General features: G+C 39.9%; 1 protein-coding gene across 1 annotated transcript in view; it reads left to right on the top strand.

Annotated features, from left to right (window-relative positions):
• Positions 1–546: 546 nt before the first annotated feature.
• The window catches only part of CTTNBP2 (cortactin binding protein 2), a 148,734-nt gene continuing 127,274 nt past the window's right edge, over positions 547–22,006 (top strand). Inside the window, exons 1-2 of the mRNA XM_047097409.1 lie at positions 547–719; positions 12,395–12,502. Coding sequence (XP_046953365.1) covers positions 639–719; positions 12,395–12,502 — 189 coding nt within the window. The 5' untranslated portion in view covers positions 547–638. The remainder of the gene's footprint in view (positions 720–12,394; positions 12,503–22,006) is intronic.

Below are 22,006 nucleotides of genomic sequence, written 5' to 3'. Positions count from 1 at the left end.
GATAGAATAAAACAAAGCCAGATATGTACGCCAGGAGGGTAAAAACGCCCTGATGGCAGTCTTGCAAAAAAACCAAAATCAAAACAACAACAACAACAAACAAATCCAAGAAAGAAGAAAAAGGTGCCTTCTGTGATTCCTAGCGGTGGCATACAGGGGGTTGAGGTGAAGGCTTTTCTTGACCGTATAGAGAATTCAGATTCGGGAGGCCTGGCATTTATCCGGTCTGTTCACCGCCGGCTCGGTGGGGACCGTGCCGGGAGAATCACCTACCGGGCTTTTGATTTCACCTCGTCGGGGGCTTTGGTTGCCCCTTCTGCGCCTTGGGTCCCCTTTCTGCGCCTCGGGTCCTACCCCGGGCTGGGTGCGCGTGCCCATTTTCCGTACCTCCACGAGCTGATTGCGGGCAGCCGGGCGCGGGGCCGCGGGGCGGGGACCAGGCGGCGGCGGGCGGCGCTCCGGCGCGCAGCGGGTTAAGGCGGCGGGGGCGGTGGCGAGGGGAGGAGGGAGCGCGCCGGCGGCCCGGCTGCGAGCGCCCGCGTCCCCGGACCGCAGCGGGTTAAGCGCCGCCCGCGCGGAGAGGGCTGAACCCGCAGCCGCCGCTCCGAGCTCGCATTCGGATCCGCTAGAGCAGGAAGATGGCGACGGACGGCGCGAGCTGCGAGCCCGATTTTTCCCGCGCCCCGGAGGACGCGGCGGGGGCCACGGCGGAGGCGGCGGTAACCGAGGTCCCCGGGTGGGCGCGGGGAGGGTGTAAACGCGGGCCAGGGCTCCGGCTGCACCGGGCTTGCCCCCCTGGGGCGCTCCGCAAGCCCCGGCTCCCCGGGGTGCCCCCTCCCCACGGTGCTTCACGGCCGGAGCCCGGGTCGAGGCGGGTGAGGCGGCTGCCTGGGCTCAGGATCCCTTCTTGTCCTTTCCCTGCCCCGCGGGAAGCAGTCCCAGTCCGCTCGGTTCTCGGGGCTCCCTGCGTGCGTCCTGAGCGACCCCTACGCCCACTCCCTCGGCTGCGGCGGGGTTTGGCCAGGGGCGGGGGCTGGGGTGTGTTTGTAAGCGAACTTGACCCCCATTGTTCGCCTCCCGCTGTGCGCGTGATTGAGGGCTAGTGTCTCGGGGCTGCCTGGCATCTCTCAGCGGACCCCGGAAGGCGGCTAGGGGGAGACGGGTCATCGCCAGGCAGGTGTGGGGATGCCCATTGTGTGTGTGTGTTCCTGTGCCTGAGGCCCCTTGAGAGAGGTTCGGTGCCCGGCTGTGGGCGCTGCTGCCCCCCGCTGCGCGTCGGAGCTTTGGGTTCTAGCTGCCTGCTGCCCCGCCACTTGGTGAGGGGTGGGAAGGTGTCCTCGTTCTTCCCAAGAAGATGTCCGGGCAAGGTGGAGATTTAGCACCTAAGTGGCAACACATTGTTCTTCGCTGGGCTCTGGAAGCCGAATGAGCTTCCATCCATCGCCGGCCCCACTTTCCGCCCCAGAATATCCCCGTGCACAGACTGAATGGTGGTTTCCAGCCCGTACCTTGGGGGAGGGCTGGACCCACGTTTCCTGGGTGGAAACGTTTTGGGCGTTGAGAAGCAGCTGCAGGAGCTGCAGGGAGCTGCAAAGAAAGGCAGCCCTTGGGAGCGCCTCCCACCCTTGGCGCGATCCCGCTGCCCTAGCCGGAGATTTCGGGTGGGATAGAGCGGGAGGAGAGCATGGAGGCCCCTCAGTTCTTTCCTAAGCAGAGTCGGTGCACGAGCAGCAGAGGGCAGGGCCAGGTGTGAAAAATCTGGGTTGCTTTAACTTCTTCCCTGTTTGGACGTGGGGTTTTCTGGAGGGAGAGAGAGAGAGGTGGAAGAAGCTACTTGAGCTGAGCCTGGGGAGGAAAAGAGAAACAGAGGGAGAGGAGGAAAAACGGAGGAGGAGGAAGAGGGCTCCTGATTTCCACTTGTGAAACTTGCAAGTTTTAATTTGAAACTTTTAGGAAAATTGGTTTTTCATTATTTGCTTGGAAAACGTGAATTTAAGATTTCAAACGAAACCTGCTCTCTTGTGATGCAGTGTATTAGTTACCCTTTGTGAAATATAATAAGGAAGCCAGCTCTTAAGACAACACCAGCCTCTCTGGGAAGTTGAAATGATTGGGTACCTTCTACCCCAGGAGATGCTATGGGGAGAGGAGTAGGAGGGAAAAGAAAGAGGTAGGGTGTGTGTGTTTGTTTCCCAGGAAGGTTGAATTTGTTTAATCGACTTAGAACAGGCTTCTTTCTGTTACCCTCAGTATTTATTCACCTGATGATTAAACCAAACACAAACATCTGATTTATGGTCTGTAGCTGTTCTGTAGTTTTATTGGGTTAGATTGCAAACAGAATCTTGGACACCAGACAGATTTTTGTGTTAAGGTCAGTGTTCCCTTTCTGCTGTTTAAAATTTTCAGGAATCTGATTTTTCATTGTGGATAGGTGGGGATTTTATAATTTCACCGTGTTTAATGGTAATAGCCATGAAAAATCTGTGAAAGTAAAACTTGTTATTTTTATAGAATCCTAAGGAAAATGCAATAAGGATGCTTAATCTAATAGTGTTTTTTTTTAATAACTTAAGACTTAGTAGTAAAATTCTGATGATGGCTTATTGTATAGTAAACTGGGCATTTTACTTTTAATTTAATGAGGTGTGGTCCTCCCAAAGCAGCCACTTGACTTAGACTGATTTTTAAATTAAAGCTAGGTTGAGGAATGATAATTGTCATTTTAACTGCTTCTTATCTAATGGTTAAAAATCAAAGGCATATTTATGCATTTAGGGTTCATGGCAACTGAGAACTTAAATTTTTTTTTTTCATTTTGGGGAACTTTTTTTTTCATTTTAGAGATTTATTTCATTTCAAATTAGTTTACATATTATGCATTTTTATATGTACATTTGGCAGTCATGAGCCAATGGAGACTCCAAAGCAGTAGGCTATTTTTGAAAGTGAGTGTTTTCACTAAGTTTTGACTATTTAGATTGTTGCTTAGAGACAAGTTTAATTTATAGTTTTCAGCTTAATGTGATTTTCAGTGGAGTGTTTTAAATTTAGTTTGTGATCCTTGTTCTTAGCTGTTTAAATCCTGAAAGCATCCCAAGTGTAAAGCTGGGTAACAGCTACATTATTCAATAGGATCATATTAATAGTCTTTGCTGTGAACCATGCGAGAGACCTGGGTTATTTTCAGTGCTTTAGCCAAATGTGATGACTTTTATAGGCTATATTGCTATTTCTACTCTGAAAATAACTCCTAATGGATAAGGCAGTATGGAAAACAGAAATCTTCCTGCTTTTTTATTGTCACCAAAGAATTTAAGAGTGAAAGGAAAATGGAGGTCTTTTTAATGCTATGTTTGGAAAACTGACCAACATTCTTGTCATTCTGGACTTTTCTGGAGCAGCTAATATGCAAAAAGTAGATATAAATTTTTGTTGTCATGGTGATAGTAACAAGAAAAAAACTTGGACTATGGTTTTATTAAATGCAAAATAGTAATGTTAAACATATTAACCAGCTAGTACCATGGAAATTTGTTTTCCAAGTGACAGTATTGAATGTAAACGCAAAGAAAGCACTTTCTTAGCCAATTTTGCCAACCTTTCTTTTGAAAAAATCTATAGTTATATGGCAGCTATAGAAATTGAAAGTTTCACACATAATTTTTAAGTAGGGAATAATTCAGATTTAACACATTACTGACCACTCACCAAGATGGTGGCATCATGAGTAACATCTTTGCTGCCTTGAAGTAACACATTCCCATGGTGGAAACTGATAAATACCAAGGAATCAAATCAGACATGATGGTGTCATGAAAGGCACGAATAATTTATATTAGGAATCTGGGGAAGAAGAGTCATGGAGATGATCCCTAGTGGAAGGACCTGGAAACATTCCACAGAAGGATGGCATTTGAGCTGGGTCTTGAGATGGAAGGAGGACTTGGAAGTGGAGACTGCAGGAAGCTGTATGCCATGTGGCTGGTTCTTAGGATTCTTTGAAAGGTGGCTTGGGGCACATGTGAGGGGCTTTCCAACGCGAGCCTACAGGGCTCAACTTAAGTCTCAACAGTGTGCTTTAGAAAGATAGGTTAGAAGTTGAGGGAATAGATTAAAATATTCCCCCACAATTAGAATATAACTGATGTTTTCAACATGCTGCTTTTCACTTTTTTTCTTTGTAAATGTGTATTTCTGTTTGTGCCTGTTTTTTGACTTTATTGTTGTTGGTATTGTTGTTGTTACATTTCTCGCAGGAGCAGTTTTGTTTAGAGCGAAGCATTTGTCTTCTCTTTGATTGAATCCATGCCTCAGCCTGATTGCCAGTTGGTTCTATCCTCTTGTGTTTCATGTAACTTTATGAGGTGAGAAAATGTTTCACAGACTGAGTACTTACTCAGCCATTTACAAATATCTGCTGTTGATCTTATGGACAGCAAGGCTGTGGCTAGGACAAGCAGCCTCCTTCAAGAAAAGCTGTATGGATTTTGTTTCTAAAAGAAAGCAAAGGTTAAGCACTGTGCCGGGCACATACTTGGTAGGTGTTCACTAATCTTTACTGAAGAAAGAAAATGAACACTCAACAGGAAGCTGTGTTATAATACTTAATTTTGATTGGCTAATTAGGAAATTTACTTTGTGTGTTACTGGATGTCATGAAACTGGTCTGAGATTTGTAGTAATTAACATTATAGCTGTTACAGAGCTTTTCTTGTTTCTGAAAGATGACCCTGATTCTCTGAGTTTTTTTTTGCTGTTGTTCTTTCTGATTTTTATTTGTGTATTGTCTCTTTCCAAACTGCTTTTCTCAGTGACATTTCAGATATTTCACAGGTATATATATTTTTTTTTAATTTAATATCCAACACTGTTAGTTTTCCCTTTAGATTCTGTCTTCAGAATAATGGTTGAGATGGTAACTGCATCCCTCCCATCCTGAATTCTTTCTATAATAGAGTCAAGGTCAAATCACCCACTGGGGTTTTGGAGGGAGCTGATGATTGAGGGGGGTCAAGGCAGAAATGGAAGGAAGTTTGGAAACAGGAAAAGGGGAATAAAGGGAAGATTGGGCAGGAAGACAGTTAGGCAAGGCTTTGGAATAGTCTGCAAATGCCCAGAAATCTGGGACTAGAATTCAACTGTAAATGTGCCTGGGAAAGATGGAATAGTTTCTCTTCTTTCTGCCCCCATATACTTTGCCACCTAAGCACATCTGCATGTTGCTTTAGAAAAGACTTTATTTATATTTTTAATGTTTATTTTTGAGAGAGAGAGAGAGAGAGAGAGAGGAGTGGGGGAGGGGAAGAGAGAGAAAGGGAGACACAGAATCTGAGCTGTCAACACAGAGCCCAATGTGGGTCTCGAACTCATGCAAGATCATGACATGATACAAAATAGGATGCTTAACTGACAGAGCCACCCAGACACCCCTATTTGTTTATTAAAAAAAAAAACAATTTTTTTAAATGTTTGTTTATTTTTGAGAGAGAGAGTGCGTGCATGTAAGTGGGGGAGGACAGAGACAGAGGGAGACACAGAATGTGAAGCAGGCTCCAGGCTCTGAGCTGTCAGCACAGAGCTTGACGTGGGCTGGGACCCACAGACTTCGAGATCATGATCTGAGCCGAAGTTGGATGCTTAATGGACTGAGCCACCCAAGTGCCCCTATTTATTTTTTAAAGTTTATTTTGAGAGAGAATGAGAGCGAGAGCAGAGGAGAGGGAGAGAGAGGGGGAGTGAGAGAATCCCAAGCAGTCTCCACAGTCAGCACAGAGCCCAAGGCGAGGTTCAATCTCATTAACTGAACCCTGAGATCATGATCTGAGCTGCAATCAAGAGTGGGATGCTAATTGACTAATAAACCACCCAGGTTCCCCTAGATAGGACTTTATTTGAATGTATTCAATTGTATTGTTCTCTATTGGCACTCCTTTGCCAGATTTGTTATAACATGAAAAAGGAAGCTTGTCTTTTTTCTTAGATGTCAGGTAAAGAAAAAAAAAATGGAGAACAAGTACAAGAAAGGTGATAATGACATTAAGGTCAAAGAATTTTTAAAAAATTGTTAATCTTTTGTAAGTAACTTGTACAAAAATAAATCATATTAATGCTGTGTACAATATGATGCAAAATGCAATGTAGAATATACATGATTTGGTTTTGACATTTTTGTATTTCATTGAAGAGGCAAAAAGATGATTCCAAAGGCCTGTGTTCTTCCACAGAAGGGCTCTGTAACTGTAAGAATGTCATTTAGCAGTCTGTGTTTCAGCCTCTTCATTTGAAAATCAGCATGCTGCCATTTGCCACCTACAGATAATCAAGATGATATTCTTCGATGCATTATCAGCTTCTTAAGGGACAGTTATTGGATCTGGAAGCTAGTTCGCATGTGGGGAAGTGCTATGTAGGGCTGATGGAACATTGAAAAGCTTAGTTAGAATGGAAATAGACACTTGCTTTATCTGAGATGTGGTTGGTTCCTTCCTTCCTTCCTTCCCTCCCCCCAAAGAGGAAATGGAGACTGAGAGATCTGAAAGGAGGGAAAGGGAGGTGGCTACGCTTATTAGAGGTTGTCACCCCTGACCGAGCCACTTTTCTGCTTTTCATTCCAGTTTTCTTCTACTTAAAATTGGTTATATCCATTGCCAGGTTTCCTTCCTGTCGTTCTATTTACTTGTCAGTTTTACCTCCTTCCAGTATACTCAGATGTTTGTCTTGCAGGAAAGACCTCAGGCAGTGTGGTTGATTTGAGGTGCAAGGCCATGGAGAGCTGGCCCCAAGTTGCTTTAAAGCCACGCAGCCAAGTTGCCCTAGTTTAGATTACTCTAATTGATTTTTGAAACAATGAATGAAAACGATTGACCAGTTACTTAGTTGGCCTTAGAGTAGGCCATAACATTGTATCTTATTATTTACAGGTGATTTACCTGCTTTGTGTTTGTATACTGAAATAGGCATTTTCTACCAAAAGTGGGTGGGCATACACGTTAGGTAACGTCATGTGAGGATGCAATATATTCTTGCTGTTTTGACATTTCTAGTAGGGGTGAGGAAATAGAGCATCAAGATAGATGAATAAGTTTAATATGAGGAAATGCACAAGGCAGGATGTGATTACTTGACTGGTGAAGTTATAGTGCAAACTGTAAGACTGTAGGGAAGGAGAGATTTCTGGAGTCTGTAGAGTCTGTAAAGACCTATGGATGTGGGATTTGAGCTAGGTCCTCAAGAAAGATAGGATTCCGGTGAATTAGAAGACAAAGGATTGGGAAAAACAAAATTAAAGGTATGCAAACTTTATCAGTAACATTCTTTCCTCCCTATAGAGGGAAACCAGGAGAAATAATCTCAAAGCAAGATGTAATGTCAGAGACTTGAAATAATTTTAGAGCAGGAAAATGTACTTCTCATCATGAAAATCCATATAATTAGCTGAATTCACATTTACTTAATATTGTAAATGTTCTATGTACCTGGAAAAAGTTGGATTTTTTTCATGTAACTGATCTAGTCTTCAGATTTTTATTTTCTCCTTGAAATTTCAATATGAATTTCATTGTTTTCCCCTTATTTATGCCTCTTATTCATCCCCAACCCATAAATCTTGCTTACATAAAAAGTTCTAAATGCACCTTATTAATTAATTAGCATTCTGTATTAGACTGGGAAGGAAATTACAATTACATTGTAACTTCAGAGCAAAGTGGAAAAATCAGTTGACCTCAAATTGTTTCTCAAAGTCTTCGTGGAATGACCTAAAAATTTCCTCAGTCTAGTAATCCAGTTACCCTGATGGTCTGTCAAATCAGGACATTTGGAACCTGGGGGAGACTCTAGAGATCACTTAGTACAACATTCTTATTTTACCACTGAGAAAACAGATCCAAACAGATGAAATTAAGTCCTTCTAACCCATTGGCTTTCTGAGATATCTCACCTCCTTCCCATGTGGTAAATTCATTGATCCACATGTAGGGTAGGTGGCCCACTAGATTTGAAACTGGAGAAGATGCTCTTGATGTTTGTGGGAAGTGCCAGAGAACATGGCTGGTTTTGTGTTTGGTCACTACATATTCACCGTAACTGGTAAGTTTGGGCAAAGATCTGAAGGGCACATTAAGCCACTGTTGCCTAAAGTCTCTTTTAAATGCTTTTTGGCAACCATCAATGTTCTGACTCCATTAATTCTGAAAGGATATGGGTAAGGATCTTCTGGCCCTAATTGGCTGTGACTGTTGAAATTCCCTACATAAACCCCTGTATTTTAGAGGTGAGGGTGTGGAGTGGTAGTGAGGGAAACTGGTATTGGCCTATGTTCAGTTCTGGCAATTGAAGAAGACTTTACTCAGCCAGGTTCTATTTTGTCTACTCCCTCCCACTCTCTCTCGGTCTGTATAAGAAAATCTGGAAGAATGCCCTCCCCACGCCCACCCCAGACCTTGTTGAATACTGCTGTGTTGAACAGTAAGAGTTTGGGGTTTTGTCTTCTCTTCCAGCTTATGTATTTATGTCCCAAAGAAGGCCCTCTCTTTGTTCGGTGACCAGACTTTGGATTAGTTGAAGCTGCCTATGCCAGATTTTTAAAACTAGGTGTTAAGAAGCACTTTTCCTGGAGTCCTTTTCCTGGCAAACATCAAACATGACAGACAGGGGTGGCCTGTAGAATTGAAATCTAGCTGTTTTTTTTTTTTTTTTTCTTTCTTTTGAATGCCTTGCTATCACTTAAAAATGAGATCTGGATTTTTCTTTAATTAGGAAAGCAAGTACAGTAATAAAAAAGCTTAGTGTGTGAACATGTCTGCTGTGATTTTTTTTTTTTTTTGGGGTGGGAGCGTGGGGCTATCATGTTTTCATGGATTTCCTGATAGAGATTCTAATTTTTTATGTAAGTGGTGGCATTTATGTCTATTCTGTCTCCTATTTTTTTTTTTTTGGAAAATTAGGTTATCAAGTTAGTTTGTCTTTTAAAATATAAAATCTATCAAAAAAATGGGAAGCTTGGAGGTGTTCCTATATCTCCAAACTTATCCAGTTGTACATATTATATATGTACAGCATTTTGTATGTCAATCATGGCTCAAAGTGGTTTAAGAAATAAAAGATTCAGAATAATTATTTTGTTCTTAAGCCAAAAAACATTAACAATTTTTCTATATCTAATTACTATGGTACCACACATGCATCAAGTCCGGTAGATGCTACTTCATGTGAAACTTAACAGACTGCGTTCTTGGGATTTTTGCTTTGGGGCTTCTTAAATTTCTAACAGTACTAAGGTGCTTTGAATTTATTTGTAAAATAAAGGACTTCTAATATGATTTCATATACTTTTTTTTTATTATGCTGTTATACCAGAATAGTGGATGAAAATGTTAAGCCCTGGAGAATGACGATTTGAGAATATTATTAGAATATTCTTGAAGGCCAGGAAGTAATAGCATCTTTAGTGAGGACCCAAGGGTGAGAGGTATGGGGAGAGAGTAGCAGGCAGGCAGACAAACTATGTATTTAAAATAGTGCATCACTTAATACATTGTGATGGGAAACAGATTTTTTTTTTAACATTCTGTGTAACCTAATCAATGGTTTAGCGAGAACCCTCATAGCAGTGATTTTTTACCTTAACGAATTTCCCTTTTAATTGATGGTGACATATTAAAAAAACAGAAGTGTTGGTTGCAGGTCACATGTAATGTTGATGATGATGGAACCAGAGCAAGCTCTCCTGACTCTAATATGAATCAGAATCTTGGCAATGTCTTTCATAATTTATTAGTATTTAAAGTGGAGTGCTTTGCTTGTGAAGCTTCGGGGAAACAAGGACAATAAAATATACAATTAATTAAAATCTTTAGAACAACCAGCAGAAGCATTAATAAAACATTAGCCTCTAAAGCACATAAGAATTGCAGCTCACCCTTCCATCTCAGTGGGAAAAGAGTCTTTCATCATAGTCAATAAACTGAGTTTATCGGACTTAGGCTGGTTTAGGCTGGTAGATTTTCAAAGCAATGGTGTTGTTGCCAACAGCCTACTCCTCTCTACATAAAATATCTGGGTGCCCTCAGCCTGGATAGTAACAATTACCACTTTTATTTAGCACTTACTCTGTTTATGTGTTCTTGTTTCATGCTCACAAGAACGTCATAGGGTAGATGTTAGGATTTCTATTCCGTAGATGAGAAAAGAGATCAGGTAAGATACAGAAATGCCTCACCAAGTGTGGTCCGTGGACCGGCAGCAATGGGAACTTGTTACAAAGGCACATACAAGGCCCTGCTGCAGACCTGTATCAGTCTGTTAAGGTCTCCAGGTGATTCTTAGGCACGCTTGCCTTTGAGAACAACCGTGTTTTAAGACCTATGTGACGCCACATGTAGTGGGAGCAGAAATTGAGCCCTAGTATATTAGATTTTACCGTTGACAGGGAATGTCTCTTAAGCTAACTTTCTAAGCAAGGGCGTCCTAGAAATAACATATCCTTTAGGCTTACTGTAGTCTTCTTTTCTCTTCTTCCATCCTGAGCCCCTGCCTTTCCAAATAACTTCTCTAATATATGTGCAAAAAGAAACTATTTTAAGAGAAAGACCCTTTTAAAATCTTTCTTTAGACAACCAGCTAGCTCTGGTCTCTTTGACCTTTATACTATTATTATCTCCTTCTAGAAGGTTTCTTTGAAACTGAGAAGTAGCCAGTTCTGGTTATGCCTGTTCGAAAGCCCGTGGAATCATTTATGGGCTTGCCATGTTTACTTCTGTGTCATCACAAGGATAATGAGGGTGTTAAACTGGTTCCTATTAGTTGATTGATAGAATGGCACTACTTTTCATCTTTAGAGTGTTGTCACTGTGCTGGTAAAGTGTGCAGACGGGCACTTAGTTGTAGTTTTGTCATTTCCTAGTTGAATGATCTAACTTCTCTGACTTGTGGTTTTCTTAACTGAAAAATAGAGATGCTATCTTACAGATTAGATTTGGTTTTTTCGAGAATACTTTGGAAACCTTTGGGTTCTGTGCAAATGTGAAATAATGTTCTGGAATGTCCTGAAGAATGGCTTCTGAGGTTGGGTATTCTGAGGCATTTGGGGATGAACATATGCTCCCCTCCCTCTGATGGTGAGTGGGTTTATCAAATGAGTCCCTGCACAGAAGGGCGCAGTGGACTGTGTGTAGAGGAGCTCAGGCTGTGGATTTGCCCAGGCTGGGCTGTGAGCACGCTAGTTGATCCTAAGGCGGCTGCCCTAAGACCTGCCCATGAAACTTGTTGTGAGGAAAGGGGGCAGAGTTGGAGACAAAAGCACTGGGCATCTGTGGTATAGTAATGGGATTTTAAGAGGTGAGATTGGATGCAGTTACCAGGGAAGGAATGGAGAAGAGACTGTGGAGCTGAAAGGGTGATGGGTGAGGATGTGTCCCTTGGGCCGTGGTGCTGTTACCTTGTAGTGTAGCTGAATCTGTGGAAGGCTCACGTACTCCAGCCCCAGCCTGCCTTTGGAATGGCAAAAAGCTACAAGGTATTGCTTAACAAAGCGTTTGGTATTCATACAGCAGGTTCCAGACTCATCTGACCGCAGACCCAGTTGACTAAATGTGGGTGGTGGACCAGGCCTCTTCAAAGTACATATGCCTGCCCTGTGAGTGTCTGTAGGTGTTTGGTGGGGAGAGTGGGGTAGCAAAGCCAAGAGCATATTCCTTCTAAAGGGGCTGCTGCAGATTATTGCTCTGTGGGAATGTGGGTCCAGGGTTAACTGATCATCTGAATTTTGAAGAGAAGCCAGAGATCTGGATGTTTTGGTGACATCCTCAGGTTTTTGTTTGTTTGTTTGTTTGTTTTTTTAGTGCTGGCTGAGTTAAAAACAAAACCCTTTGTGGCCCAGGTTACACACATCTGTAGGCCAGATTTGGCTGTAGGCTGCCAGCTGGTTACCTCTGCTGCGGAGTGTTCTATAAACATGACCTGTTATTATTGGATGTCCCGGAATTTATAATAACCTCCCAGGAGCCTTTACATTGGGGCCCTTCTAGGAATACATTCTCGTGCTTTCTTTGCTACCCCTGCAACTTCTCCTGGACATATACCAGGCCTGTTTTAATAGAAACTCCAGAGACTTTCAGTTGGTGTTACAGTTTGAAGAGATTTTGAATCCAGGTATGCAGGCAGGCTGGGAAAATAGATTTCCTTCATGAAGAGATTTGGGCCAGTGGCCTTACAGTTTTTACCTTTCCTCCTAAAAGGCCCGAGTATAGATGATCTGCTACTGAACAGGGCCCCTTGTGCTTCTGGGATTTGCTGAGCCTCTGCGATAAAAACAGTCCATTGCAAACCTTTAAGATGTGTGTATTGTCCTACTAATAGTTTTTTCATTGCTTTTTAAATATTTGTGTTACAGAAAAAAGAGTTTGATGTGGACACCCTCAGTAAATCAGAGCTTCGGATGCTTCTCAGCGTGATGGAGGGGGAGCTGGAGGCCAGAGACCTGGTCATCGAGGCCCTGCGGGTAAGAAGCTCCTAGGGCCAAGTCCCGTTGTTCTATCCTTTTCTTTTTTCAAAGGGCCAGTGGCAAAGCTGCTTCTTCCAGGTTTTGAATCCTGTAGATTTAAAATGTTTCATCTGGTTAAATATGCCCCTCAACCTAAATGCCAACCCCATAATCTTTATAAATCCAAACAATGAAGTCGGATAGTCATTCTAATGGTGGGGACTGAAACTATACTGTTTAGTATGGGGAAGTTGAGACCTAAGCTGTATTGTTTCCTGTGGTTATTTGGTGGTAAGTTTTCAGAAAATTGGAAATTTGATATCTTACGTGTATGTGAGGTGAGGAAGAAAAATTGTGAGAGTCATTTACAAAAGATACTGCTGTTAATTGAGATTTTCCTTTCTTTATAAATTATAAGTGATTTATTTTCAGAAACTCATGAGTTAAAACTAATACATATCCCTTAAAAACTACATATACCTTCAAATAGTTTTATTACTTGTTCATCTGATCTAGTAATTTCGAAATTTTCAAAACTCATGAAGAGTTATCTTCTGATATGTTACTTAAATACCTCAATAACATTTTGTTGCTTTATAAATAATGTTAAACTTTCTTGATGGACAATTTTATAATTGGTTGTTCTTTATCTTATACTTGTTTTGGTATGTTAGTCAAACCTAATTTTTATTCTTTTTTCTTTCATATTGAATACTAAGTATGTAATCAGGTGTTTCCTGGCTCTTGGTCATTTGGCCAGGATGGCTATATTTATTATACATGAAGTATGGGTTGTTTTTTTTTTTTCACCGAGGAGTATGTCCTCCAACTTTGTCTTAGGGGTTATTTTAACGTATGGAAGTCTATGGAAAGTTGAATTGTTGCCCCCCTATGGGCATTAATATAGTGGGGTAAAGAAGTAATAATGGTGGATGGTCAGATAGAGTGAATGTGGGAGTGTTAAGGATCCAGTTGTGTGGGGAAGGGGTGACTACAGTTTATTTTCACAAACTGGAAACCAGTACAGTGAGGATCATCATTATCCCTCAGTCTGATGACAGAGAATGATTGCCCCAGAAAAAATGGGAGTATATTTATACCATCTGCAAGCCAGTAATGAGTTGAAGGTGTTGCTTTTTGAATGACAAGCTTTGCTAAGTAGACTTGTGTGCAGCTTGGCTGTGAGAGGTATTCATCCTGTTCCACGTTGGAAACATTTGCATTGCTTGCCAATGTATATTTTCTTTATAAATGAACTTCGTGGGAGACATGCTAAGAAATGCTAAGGCAGCACATCGCTAACATGTATTACATTCAGCCCAAGGAGAGAACAAAGGTTACCTGTGAGGCCACTAGTGTAGTCTTTTGAGACCAAATACATAGGAAGGCTCCAGTTCTACCTTAGGTTATTTTTCTGTCGCTCTCTATTAACCTGTGAAAGACATCAGCTACTGTGGTATTTCTCACTGCTCGCACAAATGTTGAGAGTTTAGCAGAGTCTGTGTTTTTATGTATCACCTTAGCAACCATATTTACTTCTCTTTTTAACTTAATTGCAATACTTTTAAACATAAGAGTAGAAGTAAAGGCTTGCTAATGATCAGGGCTTGCCAAACAAAGTTTCTCATAGAATCAAGGAATGTTGGAGTTGCAAAGAGCCTTTTATTACATATTCTAGGTTAGTGGTTTGCATCCCTCCAAACCTAGAGACGTTTTTTTGTTTTGTTTTGTTTTAATTTTTTTAAATGTTTATTTATTTTTGAGAGACAGAGTGTGAGCAGGGGAGGAGCAGAGAGAGAGGGAGACACAGAATAGAAGGAGACTCCAGGCTCCCAACTGTCAGCCCAGAGCCCAACGCGAGGCTCAAACTTAGTGACCGAGAGATCATGACTTTAGCCAAGGTTGGATGCTTAACTGACTGAGCCATCCAGGCACTCCCCCCCCCCCCTTTATAAATAAAATGTTTTGTATTACTCTTTCACTATCCTGCAATGAAATACATGGATAAATGCATATGTAAGTAGGTTATGTTAAAAATAGCCAATACACTCCTCTAATTGTGATATAAAGTAACAGGGACGTAATTTATAACAAATTACAAATTTCAGTCTATAAATACTGAGGCACATGAGTGGCAGGTTTGTACCTACTCACAGCATTGCAATCACTGCAAAAGAATCCTGGCTGCATTGGGATCGGATACAGTGAGTGGATGTGCCATGCATGAGGCGATGTTTTTCTGAAATGGTGAACGACTTGGTAAAGTTCCAAACAAAAGTGCACATTTAAATGGGAGTTGAGTCCCTGGAAAATTCAGTGTTTGTTAAAATGAAATTAAAACAACTTGTTTATACATAAAAAGGAGTTACTCTTTAGCTCAGGTCGTCCTGCTGAACTGAAGGTTCTAATGAAAGGAATGGTTAGAGCGACACGTAAAAGTTCAAGGGGACCCTGGAGACAGTTGTGGGATGTGTGGCGGACCCCTAGCCCTGCCCCCTAAGTGCCTGTCCCTGTGAAAACAAAATGTTCTGCCTATTTCCAAATCATCTCCTAGGGTGCTGCCCCCGTGGAGAAGCCCTAACTGACACAGGTCTCCTTTTTGTTCATAGATCAAACAAAAAGGAAGCGCAGAGAGATTGCGATTTACCTCAGGTAGAAAACGTGGCATCCGTGAACTTGATGTGTTTGGAGATTCTGAAAGCTTTTTGTCATTTTTTTAAATTTGAGAATTGTGATTGATTTTAAATAATTATGTTTTTAAGAGTAGATGATCCCATTTCATATAACTGTCATAGACTCACTGTGGTCATATACTGATTGTTCCCTTGGGCACATTCACGGGCACTAGTGAAACTGGGGAAATATTTACTTGGGTCCAGATGTGTCATTTAGTTGTCTTTTGCTTTTAGTAGATTATAAATTAGCAACTCACTGAGAAATTGGGAAGGAGAGAGATTGTGAAACTTTTAAATTTCGTATTATGAGGTAAACTTATTCCTGAATTAAAATTCAAAAATCTACTCTATCAGTAATCAGTATGTTCCTGTTCAATTGGGAGAGCAGTAAACCTTCTTTTAAAAAATGTCAAAAGTAATAGGAGCACCTGGGTGGCTCAGTCAGTTAAACATCCAACTTCAGCTCAGGTCATGATCTCGCAGTTCGTGAGTTCAAACCCCGCGTCGGGCTCTGTGCTAACAGCTCAGAGCCTGGAGCCTGCCTCAGATTCTGTGTCTCCCTCTCTCTTTGCCCTTCCCCCACTCACACTCTGTCTGTCTGTCTCTCTCTCAAAGATTAAAAAAAATTTTTTTAAATGTCAAAAGTAATAATTCTCTGAAAGTAGGAAATATTTTTAACTTAATATGTAAATTGTGATTTTTTTTCAGATATAAAGATTCATACCATGAAATTTGTACCATGAAAAAATTTAGAAATGATTCTGTTTTGAGGCATTCAAATTCTTTAGAATTTTAGAATCTTTCAAAAGATATTTCAGACCCAGCTTTTTTACTTTTTTAATCATGCTCTCCTCATGTTTTTGATTTTCAAGTTATCATAAAAAATTGCATAGATCATCAGTTTAATGGCCATAGACTTCTCAGAACAATGCACAAATATGATTTTGGGGAGAAGTTGTTAAAAAAAATTACAATATATATCTTGGTATTTTTACTGATTTCCTCTTTAAGGTAAAAATATTTCCCAGTAGGGGCGCCTGGGTGGCGCAGTCGGTTAAGCGTCCGACTTCAGCCAGGTCACGATCTCGCGGTCCGTGAGTTCGAGCCCCGCGTCGGGCTCTGTGCTGACGGCTCAGAGCCTGGAGCCTGTTTCCGATTCTGTGTCTCCCTCTCTCTCTGCCCCTCCCCCGTTCATGCTCTGTCTCTCTCTGTCCCAAAAATAAATAAACGTTGAAAAAAAAAAAAATTAAAAAAAATATTTCCCAGTAAAAGTCCATGGCTTTATAGCAGATGTGATATTCAAGACATTAATTTTTATTATGGGGGTTATATTTTAAAAAGTGAAATATTGATGGAAAATATGAACTGCTTAACATATATATATATGTTGCAGTTGCATAAGAAATATTTTATCAATGATTCCCCCTCATCCACACAAAGTAGGAATAAATCGTTGACTAAATACATATGCTAAATGAAGTCTAGAGGAAAATACCGTGAGGTTTGAGAATGTACTCAAGGAGAAGCAGGTACATATTTCCTGAAACCACGATAGATACAGAGGCTTTTGAATTAAATTTAATTGAATATTAACAATTTGAATATATAACCTATTAAGAAATCATCTATTTTATGCTAATTGTTTAGTTTGTGGAATCTTCTGGCCTTCACTTATTTTCCCTCTCACTACTAGAATTTTTATCAGTACCTTAATCAAAGGGGAACAAGGGCGAGAAGATGAAAATGCTATAATTTTAATGTTTTTGGAGTCAAAATTGTCTTTTAGCCTACATTTTACAGAGTTCAACTTGCTGCCATTAGCATGAGTTTACATGAACAGTACCTCACTGAAACAATGATTTCCTTGGGCAATCAGATCTAGGTTTCTTGTGTGCCTTCTTTTTCCTTTTAGATTGGATAAATGAGAATTAACAGTATTATAGACATGGCATTTCTTCCTGGTAAGCTATAATCACTATAAAGTGACTATATAATACAGATTTTTGAGTATTATTTGCACTGAAACTTTAAAAAATTACCATCTTAACATTTCTTCAGATAAAATGTATTTATAGTGGTTGTATCATAGGGGATATCAAATTGTAGAATTGCCATGTATCAGTGGCTGTAACAAAGTATGGTAGATTAAATACTATTTAATGCCATTCTGGAGGTGAGTAATCTGTGCAGGGGAGGTAGTTCTAAGCCAAGTGATTATTCAACAGCCTGGATCATATCTATCCTACTGCTCCCGTTAGGGAATTAGCCTCATTGGCATGGTTGAAACTGTCAGTGCCATGTGCACATCCCAAAGGGGCAGGAGAGGAAATTAAGGAAAAACAGCATCATGTGCATTGGTGAGAACTTTTGTGGACACAGCTAGCAGAGTGGGAGACTAGGGAATGGCTCTGGCTGGCTGGCTCCCTTCTAGTAATATGGAGGAAGGGAGAACTTTGGAAGACATATTAATAACCTAATGTAGTCCATTGTCTTGGCTTAATGTTATAAAATACCCTGAAGTGTGGTGCAAGAAGATAGATCCTTCCCTTCCTCCTCACTTCAAATATTTGTTGACTACCTATTGTGTACCAGACAGAAAAATGAAAGTTTGAAGTGAATATAAGTGGAGATCTATTATTATGCCAAAGCTGTGTCCATTTAGAAAATTGTATACACTTTTATATACTTAACATTAATTGTTCTGAGTAGTGTCATTTGGGGCCATGTTTTAGTTTCTCCAGACTATGACTACACATGTTCAGATTTTGTCTAGAATGATCCTCCTTTTAAAAACCTGACCTGTTCAGTGCATTCAAAGCTCAATGAAAAAAAAAAAAAAAAAAAAGAAAAGAAAACGTTTTGAATGGTTTTGCTTTCAAGCAGTTTATCCCACCTGAGCACTAATGACATTTGGAACTGGGTGTTTGTTGTGGTTGTTATAGAGAGAGACTATCTTGTACATTGTAGTGTGCTTTGCTTGCAGCAGCTCTGGTCTGTCTACTCAATAGATGCCAGTACCACCTCCGCAGGGTGACAGCCAAAAAGGTCTTCCCCTTGGGGTACACAACCACCCCCATTTGGGAAACACTGCTGTAAAGTAATACTGGTCAAGGAAATGCTATTCAAATACATTTCATTATAAGTACAACATCCGTTCATGATAAAAACTCTCAACAAAGTAGGCTTAGAAGGAACATACCTCAAAATACCTTCTATGAAAAACCCATAGCTAAAATCTTATTCAATTATGAAAAAATTGAGAACTTTCCCCCTAAGATTTGCAATAAGATGAGGATGACCACTCCCACCACTTTCATTCAATACAGTACTAGAAGTCCTGGCCACAGCAATCAGATAAGAAAAAGAAAATGTATCCAAATTGGTAAGGAAGAAGTAAAACTTTCACTATTTGCAGATGACATGTTACTACATATAGAAAACCCTAAGATTCCACCAAAAAACTACTAGAACTGATCAATGAATTCAGTAAGGTCACAGGATATAAAATCAGTGTACAGAAATCTGTTGGATTTCTATTCACTAATAATGAAATGGCAGAAAGAGAAATTAAGAAAACAATCCCATTTATAATTGCACTAAAAATAATAAAATGCCCAGGAATACACTTAACTAAGGAGATGAAATACCTGTGCTCTGAAAACTATAAACCATTGATGAAAACAAATTGAAGACAACACAAAGAAATGGCAAGATGTTTCATGCTCATAGGTTGGAAGAACAAATATTGTTAAAATGTTCATACTACCCAAGCGATCTACAGATTTAATGCAATACCTAACAAAATATCAACAGCAGTTTTCACAGAACTAGAAAAAAATAATCCTAAAATTTGTGTGGAACCTCAAAAGATCCTGAATAGCCACAGCAATCTTGAAAAGGAAGAACAAAACTGATGGTATCACAATCCCATATTTCAAGATAGACCACAAAGCTGTAGTAATCAAAACAGTATGGTACTGGGGCACCTGGCTGGCTCAGTCAGAAGAGCATGTGACTCTTGATCTCCAGGTTGTGAGTTTGAGCCCCATGTTGACTGTAGAGATTGTTAAAAAAAAAAAAAAAAAAAAAAAAAAAAAAAAAGGTACTGGCATAAAAATAGAAACATAGATCAATGGAACAGAATAGAAAACCCAGAAATAAACTCACAATTATATGGTCAATTAATCTTCAACCAAAGAGGCAAGAATATACAATGGTAAAAAAGTCTCTTCAAGAAGAGGTATTGGGAAAATTGGACCACTTCCTCACACCATACATAAAAATAAACTCAAAATGGATTAAAGACATGTGAGCCCTGAAACCAAAAAAGAAAAAAAAAAAATTCGAGAAGAGAATATAGGCAGTAATTCCTCTGACATAGGCCATAGCAGCATTTTTCTCTATAGGTCTCCTGAGGCAAGGGAAATAAAAGCAAAAATAAACTATTAGGACTACATCAAAATAAAAAACTTCTGCACAGCAAATGAAACCATCCACAAAACTGAAAGACAACTGGAACGCCTGGGTGGTTCTGTCGGTTAAGTGTCCGACTTTGGCTCAGGTCATGATCTCATGGTTTGTGAGTTCAAGCCCTGTGTCAGGCTCGGAGCCTGGAGCCTGCTTCGGATTCTGTGTCTCTGTCTCTCTGTTCCTCCTCCACTTGCTGTCTGTCTGTCTGTCTGTCGTCTCTTTCTCCCAAAAATAAACATTAAAAAAAATTTTAAAAACCCTGAAAGACAACCTGTGGAAGATATTTGCGAATAACATATCCAAAAAGAGTATCCAAAATATAGAAAGAACTTCTACAACTCAACACCAAAAAAAAAAAAAACAAAAAAACTAATGAAAAATGGATAGAAGACGTGAACAGACATTTCTCCAATGAAGACACACAGATGGCTAACAGACTCATGAAAAGATGTTCAACATCACTCATCAGGGAAATGCATATCAAAACCACAGTGAGGTATCACCTAATACCTGTGAGAATGACTAAAATCAAAGACACAGGTTTGGTGAGGATATGGAAAAAAAAGCCCTTGTTCACTGTTGAGGGAATGCAGACTAGTGCACCCACTATAGAAAACAGTATATAGGTTCCTCGAAAAGTACAGAATAGAACTGTGTTATCCATTAATTCTACTGGGTATTTACCCAAAGAATACAAAAACATTTATTTGAAAATATATATACATATATGTTTATTGCAGTATAATTTACAGTAGGCAAATTATAGAAGCAGCCTAGGTGTCTATTGGTAGATGAATGATGTGTGTGTGTGTGTGTGTGTGTGTGTATACATATATGTATACAATGGAATATTAGTCATAAAAAATGAAATCTTGCCATTTGCAACAACATGAATGAATCTAGAGGGTATAATGCTAAGTGAAACCACATGATTTCACTCAGATGTGGAATTAAAAAAAAAGAGAGAGACAAAAAACAAACTTTTAACTATAGAGACCAAACTGACGGTTACCAGAGGAGAGGTGGGTGGGAGGGATGAGTGAAATAGGTTATGGGGATTAAGGAGTGCACTTGTCCTGATGAGGACTGGGCGATGTATGGAAGTATTGAATAACTATATTGTACACCTGCAACTAATGTAACACTATATGTTAGCTATACTGGAATTAAAAACATACAAATACATGTCATTATGATGCAATGATTTTTCTCTGAACTATTCTCCTTCAAAACTAAAAATTTGAAATGCCCATTGAAAAAATTTCATGAGTCTGAAAACACATCACATTTTATTTAAAATTCCATTATTAGTTTTATATGCAGAAATTAACTGCTTTCCTTCTTAAACGAAAAAACCAAAGTAGTTGTGTGGCTCAGTGATGGAATCTTCACATAGAACAAAGGCAATCGCTTTAAATAAAATAAAATAAAATCATTAGAATAATGCTACCTCTCTAGTTTTGAAAGCAGCTGCCGGTGTGCTACAGAGTACTATGAGGCTTTTCCTCATATGACATGTCTGCTAAATTGTGATAAAAGAGTAACATTCTCGTTTCAGCTAAGTAAAACATGCAGCCTTTTGTATTTCAAAATTCTCCTATGATTGCAGGCAATTGATTGACCAAAACATACCCTTTTTGTGCTGTTCATTTTAATTAATGAATTAATTGGCTGAGCAGAGCTGAATTCATGAAAACATAAATTGTTTCCCTTTCTGTCTGCTGAGATAAGGCCTTTGTTCCATATCTAGAGTAAAGGAAGAGGAGTTGACCAGATGTTGTGTTGTTTCTGCATGCAAATCGGTTTTCTTAAAATACAAATAGCTGATGATTGTTGAACAGCATTGTATTTTGTCCAGTAGGACAGACACAGGAGGCACCAATTTTGATTCTTTCAAGAAATTTTATTTTCCCTGATGAATTTACTATTAGTGAAGGAAAAAAAAAGAATGCTAGGCAAAATAGTGCTTTTTTACATATTAAGAAATGAAGGTTGATGGTGCCATGAAAGCAAAGTGTTTATCACTATCGTTTAATAAGTTACTGAAATCACTCAAGCAACATTTTCTTGCTGTTGCTATTAATAAATCATTAGGACATCTATGAGAACAAACTAAAGATAAAGCTTGTCCAGCTCAGCAATGTACCATTTGTTTTATGCTGGGTTTGGGATAGATTCAGAGTTATAAATGGGATGAAAACAGGAACATATATTTATACACTTCAAAGATCATAATTTGGGGGACTGTTCAATTAACAATTCCTCTTAAGAATTACTTCCTTGTTATCTGAGAATACAGGGTGTTCCTTTGAGGCATTCTGATAATATTTTAACCCCCTCATCTTAATACTCAGTGGCGAAGGTACAGGTCATGTGT

The sequence above is a fragment of the Lynx rufus genome, unplaced genomic scaffold (assembly GCF_022079265.1).
Source record: "Lynx rufus isolate CCGP_SWC_20201006 ecotype Redwood Valley unplaced genomic scaffold, mLynRuf1.p SCAF_4, whole genome shotgun sequence".
NCBI lineage: Eukaryota > Metazoa > Chordata > Mammalia > Carnivora > Felidae > Lynx > Lynx rufus.
This window is presented reverse-complemented; position numbering and strand designations above follow the sequence as displayed.